The sequence below is a fragment of the Chinchilla lanigera genome, unplaced genomic scaffold, assembly GCF_000276665.1.
Source record: "Chinchilla lanigera isolate Chin_1 unplaced genomic scaffold, ChiLan1.0 scaffold00077, whole genome shotgun sequence".
NCBI classification, from domain to species: domain Eukaryota; kingdom Metazoa; phylum Chordata; class Mammalia; order Rodentia; family Chinchillidae; genus Chinchilla; species Chinchilla lanigera.
This window is the reverse complement of record NW_004955478.1, coordinates 7,657,121-7,674,869: the sequence shown is the minus strand read 5'-3', so window position 1 is coordinate 7,674,869 and position 17,749 is coordinate 7,657,121. Positions and strand designations below refer to the sequence as shown.

The following is a 17,749-nucleotide window of genomic DNA, read 5'->3' as shown; positions in this document are numbered from 1 at the left end:
AGAACTACGATTGGAGGTCCCATTCGAACCAGCTATTCCCCTTCTTGTTATCTTCCCGGAAGAATTAAAAGCATCATATCATAGCAATATCTGTGCACCCATGTTTATAGCAGCAGTGTGTAATAGCTAAATCTTGGAAACAGCCCAAATGCCTATCAACTGATGAACAGATAAGGAAGATGTGGTTACTTCATATAATGGAGTACTACTCTGCCATAAATAGGGATAAACTTGACACATTTCTAGGTAAATGTATGCACTTTGAAACCATACTCTAAGTGAATCAATCAGACAAATGTGTAAATATCACACAGCTTCCCTGGGTGAGAAACCGAAAGGGTACATAAGGGCCAAAATGTGTAACTGATACTGTGAAACGGGAAGAAACTGTCCAAGTGAGAAGGGGAGCCAGGGAGCGGGAGAGCCAAGGAAGGAACAGAAAAGACAACAACAGCAAAGATGGAAGAACGGACACAGAGCTTTGGTAAGCAGGGAGGGAGGAGGGGCTGAGAGACGGCAGGGGAAGGGAAGGAGGATGCATCACGCACAGCTTCGCTACGATGAATGCGATCGTTCTGTTCCCCTACGACGTACCAACAAACAATCTAAAAAACCCAAAGCACTGCTACGGGAAGTAAAAGGTATACCTGCTTCCATAAAGCCATTTAGTCATTAATCACTTCCAGCACAGGACAAAAAACTAGCTATGAATTTAAACCCAACATAAAAAGACTATCAATACAACATATATGTATGTATTTATTTGTTTTTTGAGACAGGGTCTTGTTATGTAGCTCAGGCTGGTCTTGGACTCACTGGATTACAGGTGTGCACTACCATGCCCAGCTCAAAACACATTTATTATTATAGTTGATATCTCCAGCTTTGTTAACTTCAGAATTAACACATTCAAACTACCTGGCTACTACATATATTCAAATACAAACGTTTCTTTTGGAACACTCAGGCTTCCAATAAATATTAACAGTATGCTTTGCCTTTTGCAAGTTGTCACATCAAAGGCACCACACTTACTTTTTCCCAAATGGGAAGTTTTGTTTGCTTTTTAAACAAAAGGATTAGGCTTAGTAAAGTGCTGGCTCACGCCCAATCTCTGGCACGTTCCGCCCATGGGGCGAGGCTCAGCCCCACAGCCGGGGCTCAGATGCGAAGTCCAAGGGAAAAGCGTGGAGCCCAGCCGGGGGCGTGAGGCTGCAGCTTCCCTGGAAGTTTCCCAGCCTCTGTGCATCAGCTCCTCATCCACGCCAAGGAGAGCCCGCTGCCTGTCCAGGGCAGCGCTGCAGCACTGGCACACCTGGTACACCTGGCACAGCCGGCAGGGTGCTTCCCCCTCTCCAATGGGCTGGCCCACCTCCACTGCTTGCTCTACTCTTCCTACTGCTGTTGCCGTGGAAGAAGCTGTACCGGCAGCCGAAGACCTGCAACCTCAGGAAGAGGCCTGGCTACCTTAACCAGGGACCTGTTTCTTACACTGCTGAGTATGTTCCACAGGCTTACCCACAAGGCCTTGCTCAGCTCTGGCCGCCAGAGAGAACGCATAGGCAGTAACAGCTCGAGCTGGCCATGGTGGCATACACTTGTAATCCCAGCTGCTTGGCAGGCTAGGGCAGGAGGATCACATGCTTGAAATCGGTTTGGGAAAACTAGTGAGACCCTGTCTCAAAATAAAATAAAGATTTTAAAGTGGCTGGAGCTGTGTCTTGGTAGCAGAGCACCCTTGGATTCAGTCACCAACACTAAGCCCAGTATGGTGGTGCACACCTGTAATCCTAGCACTCGGAAACAAAGGCACAAGGATCACAAGTTCAAGGCCTGCCTGAGCTACATCGTGAGCTATGTAAGCAAGGCCCTGTCACGAGCAGTCAATACCCAGTACCAAAAAAGAGAGCTTGAGAACTCTTATTAAAAATGGAGATGAACTGCAGATATTTCAACAACTTGCTATGATGCGCTACAGAGCGGGTAGGGAGAATGTGAGAGCATAACATGCAAGGAAAACTTGCTCCTGTGGCAGGTTTCCCGCGTTTTTAAACTTGAGATTTAGCACGCCACAAAGACCCTGAAAGATTCACCAAGCAACAAGTACCTGGAAGAACTTCAAACCTGTGCAACCTGAAGACCAACTGGCTGTGTACCAGGCGGGTTGGGAGGCCCTGCCTTGCACGACCCAGAGATGAAGGCTCAGGCACTGGAGTCACTCTATTGAAGACGCTGCTTTCTATAACCCCTGCTCAAGGACAAAAGCCCGAAGTCGAGCAGCAGGCACATTGTGATACTTGCAGGAGGAGTAAGGAGCTGGCCCTGGGGGCTCTCAGGAAAGGGGCCCCGCTCACACACAGCCCGACAGGAGGCCGCCGGGGGCAGGGTGGCACCGCCCTCAGGAGCCCTCACAAAAGCTGGCACTTCTTCGGGCAACACACACGACACAACTGACAATGAGTGCCCCGGGTTTCCGTCCCGCTCCGTGCAGGGAGCGGCCCCCACGGTCAGGGACAGTGACCAGCACCACAACCCGAGGGACAATGGGCAGAAGCGGCGGCTCGTTCCGTCGGATGTGCTTCCTGAGTTCTTACTGCAGGCGCCGGAGCAGAGACACAGGGATGCAGCCCGCCCCCAGGAGGAGTAAAGACGGCCCTGACGCGGGGTGCACCAGCGCACGACCTGCCTGCGCGTCCCCAGAGACAAGGGGGCGTCACAGCAGAGCAGACGTCCTTCCGCCTTCCCTTAGGAAGGTGTTTCTTAGGTGTTTCTAGTGGACAACCGCCGCGTCCGTGCTTCTGGTAGTTTCACACAGCGTCTCCCGGCCTTACGGCTGCTGAAGTCTCTCTGACAGGCCTAACAGGGCACCCGCCGCTTGGAAGGTGTTAAGGGACCTCCGAGCCTGTTCACCTGAGCTGGCCCTCACATCCCTTGCTTCTCCTTTTCCCAAGTCTGCCTGGTTTTCACCTGGAAAGTCAACATTTGGCAACCAAGCACGAGACTCCTTAAAAACGGACTGTTTGATAATCTGTTACATCCAGATCAGAGGCGGAGTCACTCAGCCTTGGAAGAATACATCAGCGATTGCTTGGCTCCTGACAGACGGACTGGTGCTGACTGCTTACTCCAACACTTCCTACAACTAGCAGCGCCTTGGATCTGGATGCGTCTGTGTGATGACGTTTTAGCTTTCTCTACCAATGACAGACACAGCTCCGCCTCTTCAAGGCTGACACAGCCACAAGTCAAGACTGCCCTGCACCCCGGCCCACCCGAGCTCCAGAGGGTACTTCCCCCTTCGCCACACAAGCTTCTTGTCTGTGACACTGCTGCTAGCTGCGGCAGCTGCTGTCCGACCGCCTGCTCTGAGGTATAGCAGAGGGATCCAGTTTTAGTATCCAACTAATATCGGTTCCAATTTTCTGTAACTTCCAACTTCGGTCCTAGCCCTGCACAGGGTAAGATCCAGAGCATCAGCACAGACTATGGGCACCCACGGATGACTAAGGGCGTGTCTGGAGACACAGACAAGCTGCCCTCCTGTGGCACCTGGAGACCTTTCCACAGAGTCCGAGTCCTTCAGTGAGAACTCGGGTTGTCATCTGGGTCCCGGACTCTGTTCAGGACACACTGTAACTGTAGATTTAAAGACTTGCGGTGAAAGTCCTTCGTCCCCTCCCCGCCAAGTCCACGGCTGGGACTCATTCTGCCCTGCTGACACGCCTGTGAGTACAAAGAAGCCCCGACAGCGGGACGGCAGCACGGGTCCCCAGCAAACCCCTTCAGTCAGCCTCACTACAGCGCGCTCTGCAGCAGCGCAGCGGTCGCCCGAAGCGCTCCCCGGGCCCCGCGCACCCCGAGCACTTCTCACACACAGTGCTTCACTTCCACCACAGCCGAGCCAGCCGCGCCACACCAGCACTTTACGGACGAGGGAAGTGAGGAGCAGCTTCAGCCTGGCCCCTGCGCGGAGCAGCCGCCGGGCATGAGCACCGCGCGGCGCTCTCGGGGCCGCGGACCAGGATGGAAGGACGAGGTGCGGACGGCCTCTGGGCTTTCACTTGCACAGATACAGAAAGGTCTGTCAGGGACTCTGGCTGGCCTTTCATGGATGTGTGCCAGTCTTGAGGCTTTTAAAGGGAGTTATACATTTTCTATTTTTTTTTTATGTGTAAGAAAAAAGATTAGGGGAAAACGTACCAAAAATGTACTAAAAAAAGTAATCCCGGCTATGGTGGGGTGATAGGTTTGCTTTCCTTGTTAGCTTTTTGGGATATTTCCGTCTCCTCACAGGAGTATTTGCTGAATAAATGAGCAAACATCACTGGGACAGTTAGTAAGACGACAGAGCCGGCTGGGAGAGCCAGGCTGGGGTCCCTGGAGGGCGCCCTCAGGCGGCGGCCTGGGGCTGCGGGGGTAGGGAGGCCCGGCCAGGGAGGAAGGGCAACACGCGTGCTCCCCAAGGGGAGGGGTCCTTAGCAGGTCCTGCGGGAGCAGGGCAAGGGCACAGCGCGCTGCTAGGGGGCAGCCCCGACCCCTCCCCACGGCCTGCCACGGGCGGGAAGCGGGCCCTCCGGGGACCGAGGCCTGCACCTGCCCTGCTCTAGACTGCAGCATGTCGGGCCCTCGCACCGGTGGGCGTGTTGGTCAGAGGGCTGCAGACCGTTCTCTCAGCAGCAAGGCCGTGACAACTGAGAGCAGTGTTTTTTCTCTTTATCTGGCAAGATCTGGGGGCTCCACGCTATCAGATGCCATCTGGACACCACGGCACCTACACCCTAAACTCGCCGACAGCACCACGGAAGGCAGCAACAGGAAGAGAAAAGCGACAGTCACCAGGGCTTCCAGAGCACTCGCCTTGCACCCGTACTTGCTGTCCGAAGCGCCTTTGGTGCGTGCACTCCTGTAACCTCACACGCGGCGAGGCGGATGCCGTGAGGTCCCCACGTGAGAGATGAGGAAATGAGGTTCTGGAGCCTGCCCGGGGCAGCGAGCAACGAGCAGGGCAGCCTCCCTCGAGCGCCGGTGCTCACAGCTGCACTCTACCTTGCCTCCCTGCGGTGGAATAACCCACCAGCTTTGGCCCAAATACCCCTCCGTAAGCAAGCACAAGTTAGGACATAGTTTTCATTTTTCCAAAGTGCAGGGAGGTGAGAGGGTCCTAAGGAGATGTCTCTCCTTGGAGTTACTAAAGATTATATCACCCAGGGACGTCACAGTCGTCTTTGTGTAACCAAACTCTATGGCGTTTACACCACGATACCAACTCATGAAATCAGCTACAGCATGTTCTCCCAGAGTACCCCATCGTTAGGCGATGTGCATCTCCTTTACGTTAACCTGCTTTGCCACCATACATGAATCCTTTGTGGAGTTGGGAAAAAACCTAATTTGATCAAACTTAACCCCATAGGATTTATTTTTTTCCTTTTCTTTCTTTTTTGGTTTGTTTTTTTTTGAGACAGGGTTTCACTATGTAATTCAGGCTGGCCTTGAACTCATGGGGTGATCCTCCTGCCTCAGCCTCCTCACTGGTGGGATGATAGGCCTGCACCACCACGTCTGGCTTCATTCCTTTCTTTGGTAACATTTTCTCCCGTGTTACACAAGCAAGCATCTCTCAAACGTTCCCCAAAAGGAGCTAAGTGTGCTGCCAATGGATTAAAAACCAGCAAAGCTTTGATCTCCACAGTCAAACTGCTCACACAGCTCCTGCTGCAGAGGAATAGGCAAGTGGCTTGAGCCTGAGGTCTTGAATTATCCTCAAAGCCTGACCAAAGCTGCTCCATGAAGCTGCAGAGTTCAAAGCCGCAGGGACACTTCTTAGATGCTGCTCAGGCCTGCTGTGGCCCTGCCCCCTTCTCCTTGGAAATTTCTATTAAGTCAAAAAGGACAGTCATGAGACAAAAGACTGCTAGCACATTAGAAAACAGAACTTGTCACACATTATGTACTTTTTTAAAGCCAGACTCTTAGGAGGCTTGTGTTAGCTGATCATTTACCAGCTTGTTATCAGTGAGTTCCTGAAAAGGCGAAGAACAAAGGTAACAGGCCCTCACCGTGAGAGGAAGCGGGGCGGCGTCTGCACACCGACGAGGTAAGGAGCCCAGCTACGCAGCGAACACATGGGTGATGCACCTTTACAGACTGTGAGCGGGTCAAAAGGGACACGGGCTAAGCCATCTGTACTAGTACTTCCAGTGAACAGAAATTACCACACCCAAGAGCACGCAGTCATCGGGGTGTACACGTAACTGCGGGGTTACAGGTGTTCTCAATACGCAGGTATCAGGTGGAGCTCTGGATCTGCAAATACTCTAGCCTACTTCTGAAATCAATGCGATGCTAAGAACATGGACACAGGCGCTCCCCGTCTGCTGAAACACCGCTGGAGATCTGCAGAGTTGCTTACTGCAGTGCTAGAACAATTTCCCCACAGTTACATCAAGTGTACATACAGCAGAGCATGGTTTCAGAGATGGTTTCACTGCAACCATCCAAAGGCGACGAGATACAACCGTACAGAGAGAGCAGCTGCTTCTATAGCTTACAAAACCTCCAAACATCTACTTCACAACAAATACTACCCTCCTAAAAAACTGTGATTGATTCTTCCCCTACCTTGTGCCTGGGCCATCTGAGGAATAACGGAAACAGGGCGACGTGGGCAGAGGCTCCCTGGCACAGGGTGTGCAGAGGGAGGCTGCTGAGACTCTTTCCCTGGCACCCGACAGCTTACTTCTGCTTACCTGGCTCACTCCTGCTGTTTGTTTTCTTCTCCTCAGTACTGGGAATCAAATCCAGTGTACTCCACCACTGAGCTACATTTCCAATCCTTAAAAGAATATACTTTAAAAAAAATTTGAGACAGAGTCTAAATTGTTCAGGTTGGCCTGGAGCTTTTTTTTTTTTTGTCTTTTTGAGACAGGGTCTCACTATGCATTTCACCCTGGCCTTGATCTCGCAATGATCCTCCTGCCTCAGCCTTCTGAGTGCTGGGGGTGCTGGGATTACACAGGCATACACCACCATGCCGGGCTTGGCCTGGAGCTTTTGATACTACTGACTCAGCTTCCCAAGCAGCTAGGATTACAGCTGTGTGTTACCATGCCCAGTTCCTGTTTGTTTGTTTACTAAATTCCTGCATACTGCACACATTTTTCCCAGTCAAGGTCCTTTTAATCCAACATGACACCACAGACATAAATCATAGACATGTAAACCATATGTTACAGACATACAAATCATTAGACCACATGTTACAGACATACAAATCATTAGACCACAGACATATAAATCATTACTTCATTCTGATAATTCTACTTAAATTCTCTCCACTTCTATTTTAATTTATTTTTTTTTTGAGGTACCAGGGATCGAACTCACAACCTTATGCTTCACAGGCAGGCACTTATGCCACTGAGCTATATCCCCAGCCTTCTCTCCACTTCTAATTATCTTTCTACAAAAGTAGGCAGCCTGGCGTGGTGGCACACACCTGTAATCCCGGTACTCAAAAGGCTGAGGCAGGAGGATTGCTGTGAATTAGAGGGCAACCCGGGTTCACCTGAGTGAGCTCAAGGCCTGCCTGAACTACACAGGGAGATCCTGTCTCAAAAAAAAAAAAAGAACACAGGACACTGAGTCAGGCATAGTGGCACATGCCTGTAATCCCAGGAAGAGAGTGCCAGCTTGAGCCCAACCTGGACAATTTAGCGACTTAGCAAGACTCTCTCAAAACAGGAAAAAAGGTCTGGGTGTGTAGCTCAGTGCAAATACCCTGGGTTTGATCCCCAGTACAATAAATACATAATTTTTTCTTAAAGGGCATTCAGCAAGAAATAGGATGGCTAAAAATGTCCCTATTCCCTCTAAACACAAAGCTCTGATACGAATTCACAGCAATGGACAATGGAAATAGCTGAACGGCCACATAAACAGTTAATTAAATCCTATCCAGTCACTTAAGAATTACCTTGGTGATCAACGTAAGGCTTGAAGGCCTGCAGGACTTTTGGCACGGCCACCCCCATGTCAAGCTCTGTCAGCGTTAACTCGTTCATGAAGTAGGGCAGCTAGAGAAGAGAAGCAAACAGTGGGGGCGTCACTTGAGTAACCCGGAGAAAAGCTAAGTCAGAATTTAACCGACTCTGAAGGAATGGTGGTCAGTGTTTGCAGACACACCATTTATTTAACCAAATCTAACTGCACAAACCGTGCACGGGGCATTGGAGCACAGTCTTGCACGAGCTGGCCAGTTTCTTGTTCTTGGGGGTTTACACCACACAGGCAGAAACAGGTAAGGCACGAAACAGACAAAGAGATCGAGGAGGCGCTCAGACCTGGCTGTCGTGGCTTAAGGAGGTCAGGAGACCAAAAATCCCCAACCTGGTAGATCGCGGGAAAATGGATCTCTCAGGCTTCGAGTGGGGAGTAAGAAAAGTGTTACGACGTTTCAGACAGGCAAACTTGCTCTATTAAAACCTCACGATTACCATCTATTAAAAGTCTTCAAATAAAATCACACCCCTTTGCCCTGTGCTGTGCCTCGAAATTGTCTACCTGCTTCCCCGATATCCACCCTCTGTGCCTCCGGTCCGGGTGAGCTGCGCCCACTGTCTCTCTTGCCCTCCGGTTCCGGCTAACGGGACGCGCCAGTGGGGCGGGGGCAGGGAGAAGAGCGTCCTCACGGCCTGTGAGGCGGGCAGCCCTTCCCGCCGTTCCCTTGCCTGACTTCTGGTAAGTGCTCGCTGCCTTTGCCCTCAGCAGGGCCACTTGTGCTGGCCCACGAGCACGCAGTGCCCCTTCTGGGCTGTCTCTGTGCCCCCTGAGTGTGTCATCTGGTTCCTGCGGGCCCTGGCTAATGCACACCCCTACTCTATCAGCAGGAACTTGCTGTAGAGGAAATAACGTAAGAGTACTGGCATCATGCTCAGAAATTCCTACTTCATCTCAAAATTATACAATTAATTCATGTGTATTTCCTCCGCGCGCGCATGCGTGTGTGTGTGTGTGTGTGTGTGTGCGTGAGAGAGAGAGAGAAAGAGAGAGAGAGAGACAGAGACAGGGTCTCACTGTACAGTTCAGGTTGGTCTTCAATTCACGTCTATCCTCCTGCCTCAGCCACTTGAGTGCTGGGATTACAGGTGTGTACCACCACACCCAGCTTTGTGTATTTTTAGTCTTTGTCTTATTCATTATTTTAGTGTAAGATATGTTAGTGATCCAAGTTTTTCCCCCCAAATGGCTAGTCAGCGACCTTATTTACTGAGCACCCAATACTTTCCCTGCTGTTGCAGTGCCACCTCTAAAGTCCCACCACATAGTCTGCACTAAGCTCTCTTTCCAGCCAACAGCAAACTGCTCTTCTTACTGTGGCTTGAGAGTAATATATTTTAAAATCTGGCCAATCTCTTTATCTTACAGTTTTCTCAGTTATATCTTTCCACTTGAACATTAGAGTAATTCTGTAAAATTTAGAATAAAATTAAGACTTTTAAAATGAACATAGCTGACTATTCCGGTAAGATAAGGTTGCACACAGCCTGGCATGGATTCAGTACTTCACTCGGAGGACCTTTTCCGTGGTCTCCTTGCAGAGAAGCATGAACTTTTATGCTAACCAGTTGGAGAACTCCATCTCTGAATTTTTACAAGAATGGATGGATTATGTAAAAGAGGTTATTAAAAAAAGGTTATGATGTCAGTGATGAACAAAATGTGATGGTAATAGTGCTCAAATATGCATTCTTTTTTTATTTTTTTTTTTAGGGAGAAGAAACTAGAGGTTCTTACAAAACCTTGGCCCTCCTGGCCAGTGTGGTGGTGCACACCTGTAATCCCAGCACTCTCGGAGGCTGAGGCAGGAGGATTGAAAGTTTAAGCTCACCTTTGGCAACCTACTGACTTAGCAAGACTCAAAATAAATAGTAAAGGGCTGAGACTACAGCTCAGTACAAAGGCCCCGGGTTCAACCCTCAGTACTGCAGAATGAAACGGGGAGGAGGGAGGAAGGGACCCGAGTACCGCCCCCCAAGCCCCAGATCTGACCTCCACAACTCATGGGAACAGTCTGTAACCCTGCACCTCCTTCCTTCTGAGGTGTTCTGCAAGGAGCCACCAACCCCACCACCCTCTACCCTGCCAAGGACCCGCCACCAAGTGTGTATCCTTGAGCTGGTGGTGGTCATACTTGGAAAACCCTTCTCCGGAGCATCAATGTTGTAACTGGTACTGACCACCAATCTACAAAATGCTACTTGGCCAAGGATGCACCCAGATCACGCATGCTTGTCACGGTGCTTTTTGTTCATTATTGCCATTCCGAGGTCTAGCATTTCAGGAGCCTGCCAGGTTGGACTTCCGAGGGCTGCTAGCCAAGGAACGCCTCCAGCAGTGTTTCCAAGGGAACACGGATCTAACACTGAGCCACAGCAGGAACTGAACTGTGCCTCCTCTGGTGTCACACCTCCCTCCCCAAGCCCGTCCTGCACCCTACAGCCCCCGCAAAGGCGAAGGAAGCACCCGAGACGAAGAGGGCTCACGGGGCTGAGGGACTAGGGAGGCCGCAGGGGTGGGTGGGCTTAGCTACCAGTGAGCACATGGGGAGGGACAACCCGCAGGTTCTTTCCTACTTATTCATCCCTCTACCCCACCCCAGCCATCTGGGGCACCTATCACCGGCTGCTCCTCATGCTCCCTTCTTGCTCATCTCTGGTCCTGGAGCAGCCTCTTTCCTGCCCTGCAGGGGAAGGCACAGAGGAGGTCACTCCTCCCGTGCAGTCACACAGATCGTCTTTTCCTCCCCCCACAGGGCCCCAAGGTAAGGCAGGCGCACGTCCTTTAACCTCCTGAGTAAACCCACGTGGGGACAAGCAGTCAGGCGCATGGGGCATGCTCGGGACGGGGGTGATAAGCCAGGGACTATATGCAATGACAGCAGCACCTGCCGACACAGCACGAGAGGCCCACAGCCTTCAAAGGCCCCAAGGCGCCTCTGAGCAGCAGTCAAAGCTGAGGGTGTACTGCTGTGGGGGCAGAGACTCAGGTTGTTTAAAACCCACCCTGGGGACCCAGACCCACACAGAGGGCTGCTCTTTACAGCGTGAGTCACTGCGGGGCGAGGCTAACAACGAGCTCTCCGAATGTCAGCCCCTGGGGGAAACCGGGAGGCGGGAGGTCTTCATCCCAGGGGCTCTTCGGGCTCCTGCGGCACTTCTCTAGCCCCTCCTGGCCTTGCCCGGCTGTTACCCAGCACCTACTCACTACCGGTTTGAAATGGAAGTTTAGTGCCCTCCAGGGGTACACAGCTATTTGGTGGAAATAAGCGTTCTTTTGGCAGGGGTGGTGGCAGGTGCAGGATGTGGTATCATCCTTCTGCCTTGCTTCTATCCCCCTGCCTGGGTCTCCCCTGGTCTTCCGGGCACTTCACCAGGCCGCAGCTCAGATGGGGGGTGAAGGCAGCGGGGACACGGCCTCCCCTCAGAACTCTCGTACTGCTGGATCCAGACCACACTTTTCCATTCTAAACTTTTAGGACTTTTCACCTCAAACATTAAGAAAAGCTGGGTGCAGAGTGTGCGTGCCAGCAGCAGCATCATGGCGCTCAAGCACGCCCTGCTTTCTCTCTCACGCTGCCAGGCGCGGCCCTCCTGCCCAGGCAAGGACTGATGGCTCTGGGAAACAGCCCTGACTACCTGCCTCGTCCTGGGACTCCAGCTCCATCGTGTCCAAGGTGGTGGAGAGGCTGGGCCACTGGGTTGGCTGCTGGCAGCTCATCTTGCAACACAGAAGGTCACTGCAGCTTGCTGCTCCCCCAGGGAACTGGCTAGCAGAAGTGCGTTCGTTAGCCCCTAAATTACCCCAAGAACACACACTGGTGACGCTTGTCAAAAAGCCCTTCTAAAACTCTGCCCAAATTCTGCCTGGATACCCGCTCTTCCGGCTCAGAAGGTGGCCCCTCTTTTTATCAGGCGCTGGAGAAGGGAAGAGCCAGAGATGTCAGAAAGACCTTACCAGAACTCAATTAAGTCAGAGCAGACTGACCTTTATACAGAAGAATGGCCAAAATTAAAGTGAAGCTCCATCATGCCTGTATTTTTCTTGTAATCTAATTTTATGTTGGCTTATAATTTCTTAACCTGGGGTCGAACTTACGAAAATCATGGGCAAAACACTGTAGCAATGTACTTTTTTCTTTCTTTTCTTTGAGATAGGGTCTCACTACGGAGTCCAAGCTGGCCCTGAACTTGTGCTAATTCTCCTGCCTTAGCCTCCAGATTGCTAGAATTACAGGTGTGCACTACCATGCTGGGCTATCTCAGTGTACATTTTTCTAGAGAAAGAACCCATGGCATTTGGTTTCTCAAAGATATCTACTATCAAAAGAAAAGTTCAGAGCCAATTACCTAAGTTACTGACTACAAGCTCCTAGTGAATCATTAGGGACCAAAGTGATTCTTCCTTGGCTGGATCTTATTGTGCCAAAACCTTATTTTTAAGGAACTTTTGTAAATTCTGTTGTTTAGCATATGCGTCCTTTAATGACAGCCATGAGGAATACTCAACACAGTTTAAATTCACTTCCAGGAGGGCCTCGCTTAGTGTAGGAGTGTTTCTTCAGCAAACAGGGAGCTAAATAAAGCACCATTTGGCCAGAAAGTAAAGGTCCACTGCAAACACATTTAGAGCCAGTGGTAACTGCCTCAGTCACACTGTGGGAAGGAGTGCAGCTTGCGCAGGGGCCCTAAGTAGTCTAGGATTTCTTCTGAGTCCACCACATGGCCTGAACCACTGGGAGGCTGGGTATGTTGTACAAAATTTAAGTTTTTTTCTAACTCAAAGACAATAAAACTATACAAATAGCTTATAGGAGCTCACATTTATCACCTGCAGTGGACGATGTGGCAGCACACACACACACACACACACACACACACACACACACACACACTAAACAGGACAGTTTACTAAGTCCCCAGATGTAGTTCATCTGAAGGGCAAGGTCAGTCCGGATCTGGGCCAGATGTGCTATTTGAGAACTTACTGCCCTTATATGTTATGTGCTTAAACGACATTATTTTTCACCATGACATTAGGGCACAAAATGTCCAGAAATTATACACCGAGGGACGAGAAACCCCTTGAGTAGACAGTACCTTTATTTTGCTAAGTTTCATCTGGATTTTCTTCGACACCAGATCAGACCAGTACTTCTCTCCTAAGAAGTCCCAAAATATTCTTCCCAGCAAGGCGTTCACCCAAGCTTCTTGCTCTTCCTCCTCAGAGGGGGCAGCCTCCGGCAGCTGGCAAAGAGAGGGACCAGAGTTAGCTAGAAGGCACGGCAGAGCGAGACAGGCGCTCATTTTCTCGAGGTCTGAACTGCAGGGCCCTGCCCAGAGGGACGGGAGCCACGTGAGCGGTGCTTCTCCCTCACACACCACACGTCCCGCATTCTGCTGGAGAAAGGAGAAAAGGAGAGATGACAGCTGTCACCACAACCGAAATCCTTTGTCTATTTTTTTCCTGTCTACCTGTGAATCCGCTAATAGTCCACACAACTAGCCCTGCTAAACTGTCCAGCGCCCCAAACTAGCCTGGCATCAACAGTCCGTCTGATCAAACGTCCCTCGTCTTTCCTCGGCTGAGGCTGTATGTGCAGTTGTTCAGCTAGTCCTCACGGAGGCAGAACTCAGTTCCCCATCAGCTCAGTTCAGCCTGATCCTTGCAAGGTCAAGATGCTCTCCGGGTGCTTAAAGAGATTGACGCTTGTGCCAATTACCCAGAGACACCGGGCTAAGTGGCAGGAGGAGTTTAAAAGCCCGCTCTCCACAGACCGAGGGGCTGGCCGAGAGCCGCTCTCCAGGCAGCTGCTGTCCCCAGCCTCAGCCCCGCGAAACACCCTCATCCTCACCTTCGCTCAACAGAAGCCAGGCGACACACCTGCCGTGGCCTGCACCTCCACGGCCCCACGCCCACTGCTCAGATTACGGATGCCGGCCTGGTGGGGTCAGGGACGGCGGTAAAGACGGAGGGGAGGCAGCAGCACACGTGGAGCCCTGTGAGGTCTAAGCGGTCAGTGCGGGAACGGGGCAGAGCTCAGCAACACGGCAGCGTCCACACCGCTGCTCCTGTCCACTGACGACACGCAGGCCCTCGACACATTCCCCAGCTCGCCTCCTTCACACGCACCCCAAGAGAAAGGAACCTTCCTCCCACTGGCGGGAGGACAGGAGGGTGCGGGGGTTAAAGGAGGGGAGCTAGGTGGCCTCTGGAGTGACAGACATTTTCTTGGGCTGAGGTCTCTAACCAGATCACAGCCTTATGGAAACAAGCTTTGGAAAGCAAAGATCAAATGCAGAAATGCAGAAATCGCGAACTGTTCCACCTTTCCTTCCCCCTGGTTTACACACACGCATCTGTCCGGCCACACGCATCATGGCTGTACACCGTGCATTCTACTTCCTTCACGCTTTGTACCTGTCGTTCACACCAGCACTCCCTGTAACCCTGTAACCCTGCCCACGCCATGGCTGTGTGCCAGCCTGTGGCACAGCACTTGGGTCACCTGGTGCCTGTGGGTCCAATCCTTGCAGGTCTGTCTGCGGTGGGAACCCCGAGTCTGCAGCGTACAGCTACACGTACGTGTCTGTGGTGAAGCTGGAGTTCCGAGAGTCTGACTCCAGCGAGCCAGACGCAGAGCCTGGGCCCGGCCCAGTGGGCTGCTCAGCACCCATCTGTCCGATCCGTTTGGCCAGTGCTGTGTTCTTTCTTCGGGGGTCTGAGGGTTCATTCACACTTTGAACCACACGCTACTACACATGGTACGTTCTCGGAATCCTTCAAATCAGTCCGTGTTCTAGGTCTCCTTTATGCCTACTGGTGAGTCTCAGAAAGAAACCCTGGTTTGAGATGAACACGTGTCAGTCCCTCCACTTCAGAAAGCATGAATTACCTCACTTTCTAATAGCCGCACAGCAGCCTCTCTGTGCTGTTTATGTCTCTGGACATGCACCGAGACCTTTCCTCCCACCGGTCCCGGATGGAAGGGTGGGAATCTGCACCAGTGACCCTTCCGTCAGGCTATAATTGTCCGTCATTTTTTTTTTTTTTTGCTGGATTTCTTGGTTTTTTTCTTCAATCAGATTTTATTGGTGCAGTTTAGATATACATGATGATCACATTCGTCAGAGAGGGTGCATGTTTTCTAAACTGCTTTTCTCTGCCTCAATTTCTGCAGCCCTGAGGCACACCCTCCTACCTGTTCAGATGGTGCCCTGCCCACTTAGGGCTCCTCCTGTCTTGTGCCGATCTGTAGGCGATGTAAGAGGAGATATTACCTTTTCCCTTCTCAAGAGGAAGCGCCTACCCTTCACAACCCTCATCTTCACAGGAAATAGGTTTCACATAAAACGGCAAGCAACAAAGGCTATTTCACACTGGGTCCCAGCCAAAGGCATATGAGGTGGCAAAATTTCTGAAATAACTGACAAGCAGGTTGCTTTTCCCTTTCAACAGTTCCTGCTTCTAATGTAGAATTCTCTCCACAGATGCACTGGGAACAAAGAAAAACTTGAGAGGAGCAGAACGCAGAACATCAAAGGAGGTTTATAGATGAATGTGCAGTCAACAGGCTGCCAGGAAGAACTTATTTCCAATGACTGTCATAAAAATTTAAGAGCTCTGAGAATAAATGTGCATGCATTACCTAATATCACCATTTGGCCGCAGGGAGCTATGTGAGAAGAACATTCATTTCACCATTTCAACTGCCTGCACACATTTAGAAATGGTAACTTCCCAAGATGGCTTTAAACCTTTTGGGATACTCAATGGTCTGAAGCTGAAGCAGGGCCATCAAGACTGGAGAGCTGGGCGTGGTGCACGGCTGAACTCCCAGCACCCAGGAGGCTGAGGCAGAAGGATCCCTGTGAGTTTGAGGCCAGCCCAGGTTAGATAGTGAGATTGAGGCCAGCCTGCACTATAAAGTGAGACCCTGTCTCAAAAAAAAAAAAAAAAAAAAAAAAAGATGTTTGCGTAGCCCTTGGAAGGTACTTTATTTAAAACTGACTTCTAAAATCAAAGTAGTAAAGATTTTCTCAGTTTGGGAGGGCAATGTTTCCTATTACAAATGGTTGTGAGTCCAGCCCAGCTTTTTCACTATGAAGGACAGCTTAACGCCTCTGCTCCTAAGTTTGGCCACAAACTGCTGCCATAAGGGGGTCACAAGTAGCAGTACCATGCTGGGTGTGGTGACGCCTGCCTGTAATAGGCTTGGAAGTCGAGACAGGAGGATCACATGAGCTCAAGGCCAGCCTGGGCTACATAGCAAGATTCTGTCTACAAAACAAAACAAACAAAACCAAACAAACAAAACCAAACAAGCAGCAGTTTAGTCCAGGAGAGGACACAAGGCAGGCCCCTTCTACGTTTGTTTGCTTGCTTCCTGGATCCTAAAAACAACGCATACTCATAGTAGAAAACATCCTGTAATCTTACTACCCAGCTACTCTGTTTTCTTTTGGTCTTTTTTCTCAACGTATAAATTCTTTTGTAAATATAGATTTACATTTATGTATTTTTTGAGACAGGGGCTCACTATAATTTAGGCTGGTCACTATGTAGCCCAGGGTGACCTTGAACTCACAGCGACCCTCCTGCCTCAGCCTCTCAAATGTGCCAGCTTAGCTTCCCTCCTGAGTGCGCCACCATGCCCGGCCTGAGAACTGTTTTTCAAAACAAAATTGAATTTGTCTGTGTTTTTGTATCCACTTTTTAAAAAGCTTTACTGAGATATCAATCACAGAATGCACAATTTGCTCATGTAAAGCACTCAGGAGGCACTACAGAAGACAGCATGGGAGTGATTAACATGCACACGCGGGGCTGGGAGTGCAGCTCGGCGACAGCAGGCTTGCGGAGCATGTGTGAAGCCCAAGGTTCACCCCAACACCAGAACAAGAGGGCGTGACTGCAAAGTGGACGGGCTGTGCTTTCCTCTTCTCCATGGTACTGTTTGCAGCACGAAGGGTTTTATTTTTGATGGAGTCCAATTTACCTATTTTTCCTTTGGCTGTTTCTGCTTTTGGTGACTGACATTTTACCTAACTCAGCCACAAAGATTTACTTCCCTCCCTCCCTCTTTCCTCTTTCCTAGCCAGGATCTCACTAGTTCATGAACTCATGACATAGCCCAGGCCGGCCTTGAACTCATGGCGATCCTCCTGCCTTAGACTCCCAACTACTGGGATTACAGGTGTGCGCCACCACACCTGGCTAAGATTTACTTCTGTTTTAGAAGGTTTATTGTTTTAGTTCTTCTATTACATTGAGGCCTACCATCCACCATGACTTACTTTTTGTGTGGTATGAGTAGGGTCCAACTTCATTATTTTACCTGAGGATATTCTGTTGTTCCATTTCATTTGCTGAAAAGATTATTCTTTCCCTTACTGACCTGTCATGGCACTCCTGCCTGACTCCTTTTCTTGGATGTATGCCTTCATTTTTTTTTCCCTTTTTTTTTTCGGTACTGGGAATTGAACTTGCAACCTCGCACTGAGTTATCTCCCCAGCCCCATTTTTTCCCCTCTTACTACATGACAATGTTTTCCATTTCTACTTTTATTTAATTAGGTTTTCTTTTTTGGTACCAGGAATTGAACTTAGGAACTTGTGCTTGCCAGGCAGGTGCTGTGCCGCTGAGCTATATCACAGGCTCCCCGTCTATTGTTTTTTTTTTTTTTTTTCT

General features: G+C 50.4%; 1 protein-coding gene across 4 annotated transcripts in view; it reads right to left on the bottom strand.

Moving 5' to 3' along the window:
- Tex2 (testis expressed 2) overlaps positions 1-17,749 on the bottom strand; it is a 72,941-nt gene that overhangs the window by 14,267 nt on the left and 40,925 nt on the right. For all 4 annotated transcript variants that reach the window (XM_013503181.1, XM_005402172.2, XM_013503182.1 and 1 more), the window contains exons 6-7: positions 13,158-13,304; positions 7,976-8,075 (exon numbers count right to left, since the gene is read on the bottom strand). In XM_013503181.1, the coding sequence (XP_013358635.1) occupies positions 7,976-8,075; positions 13,158-13,304 (247 nt within the window). The remainder of the gene's footprint in view (positions 1-7,975; positions 8,076-13,157; positions 13,305-17,749) is intronic.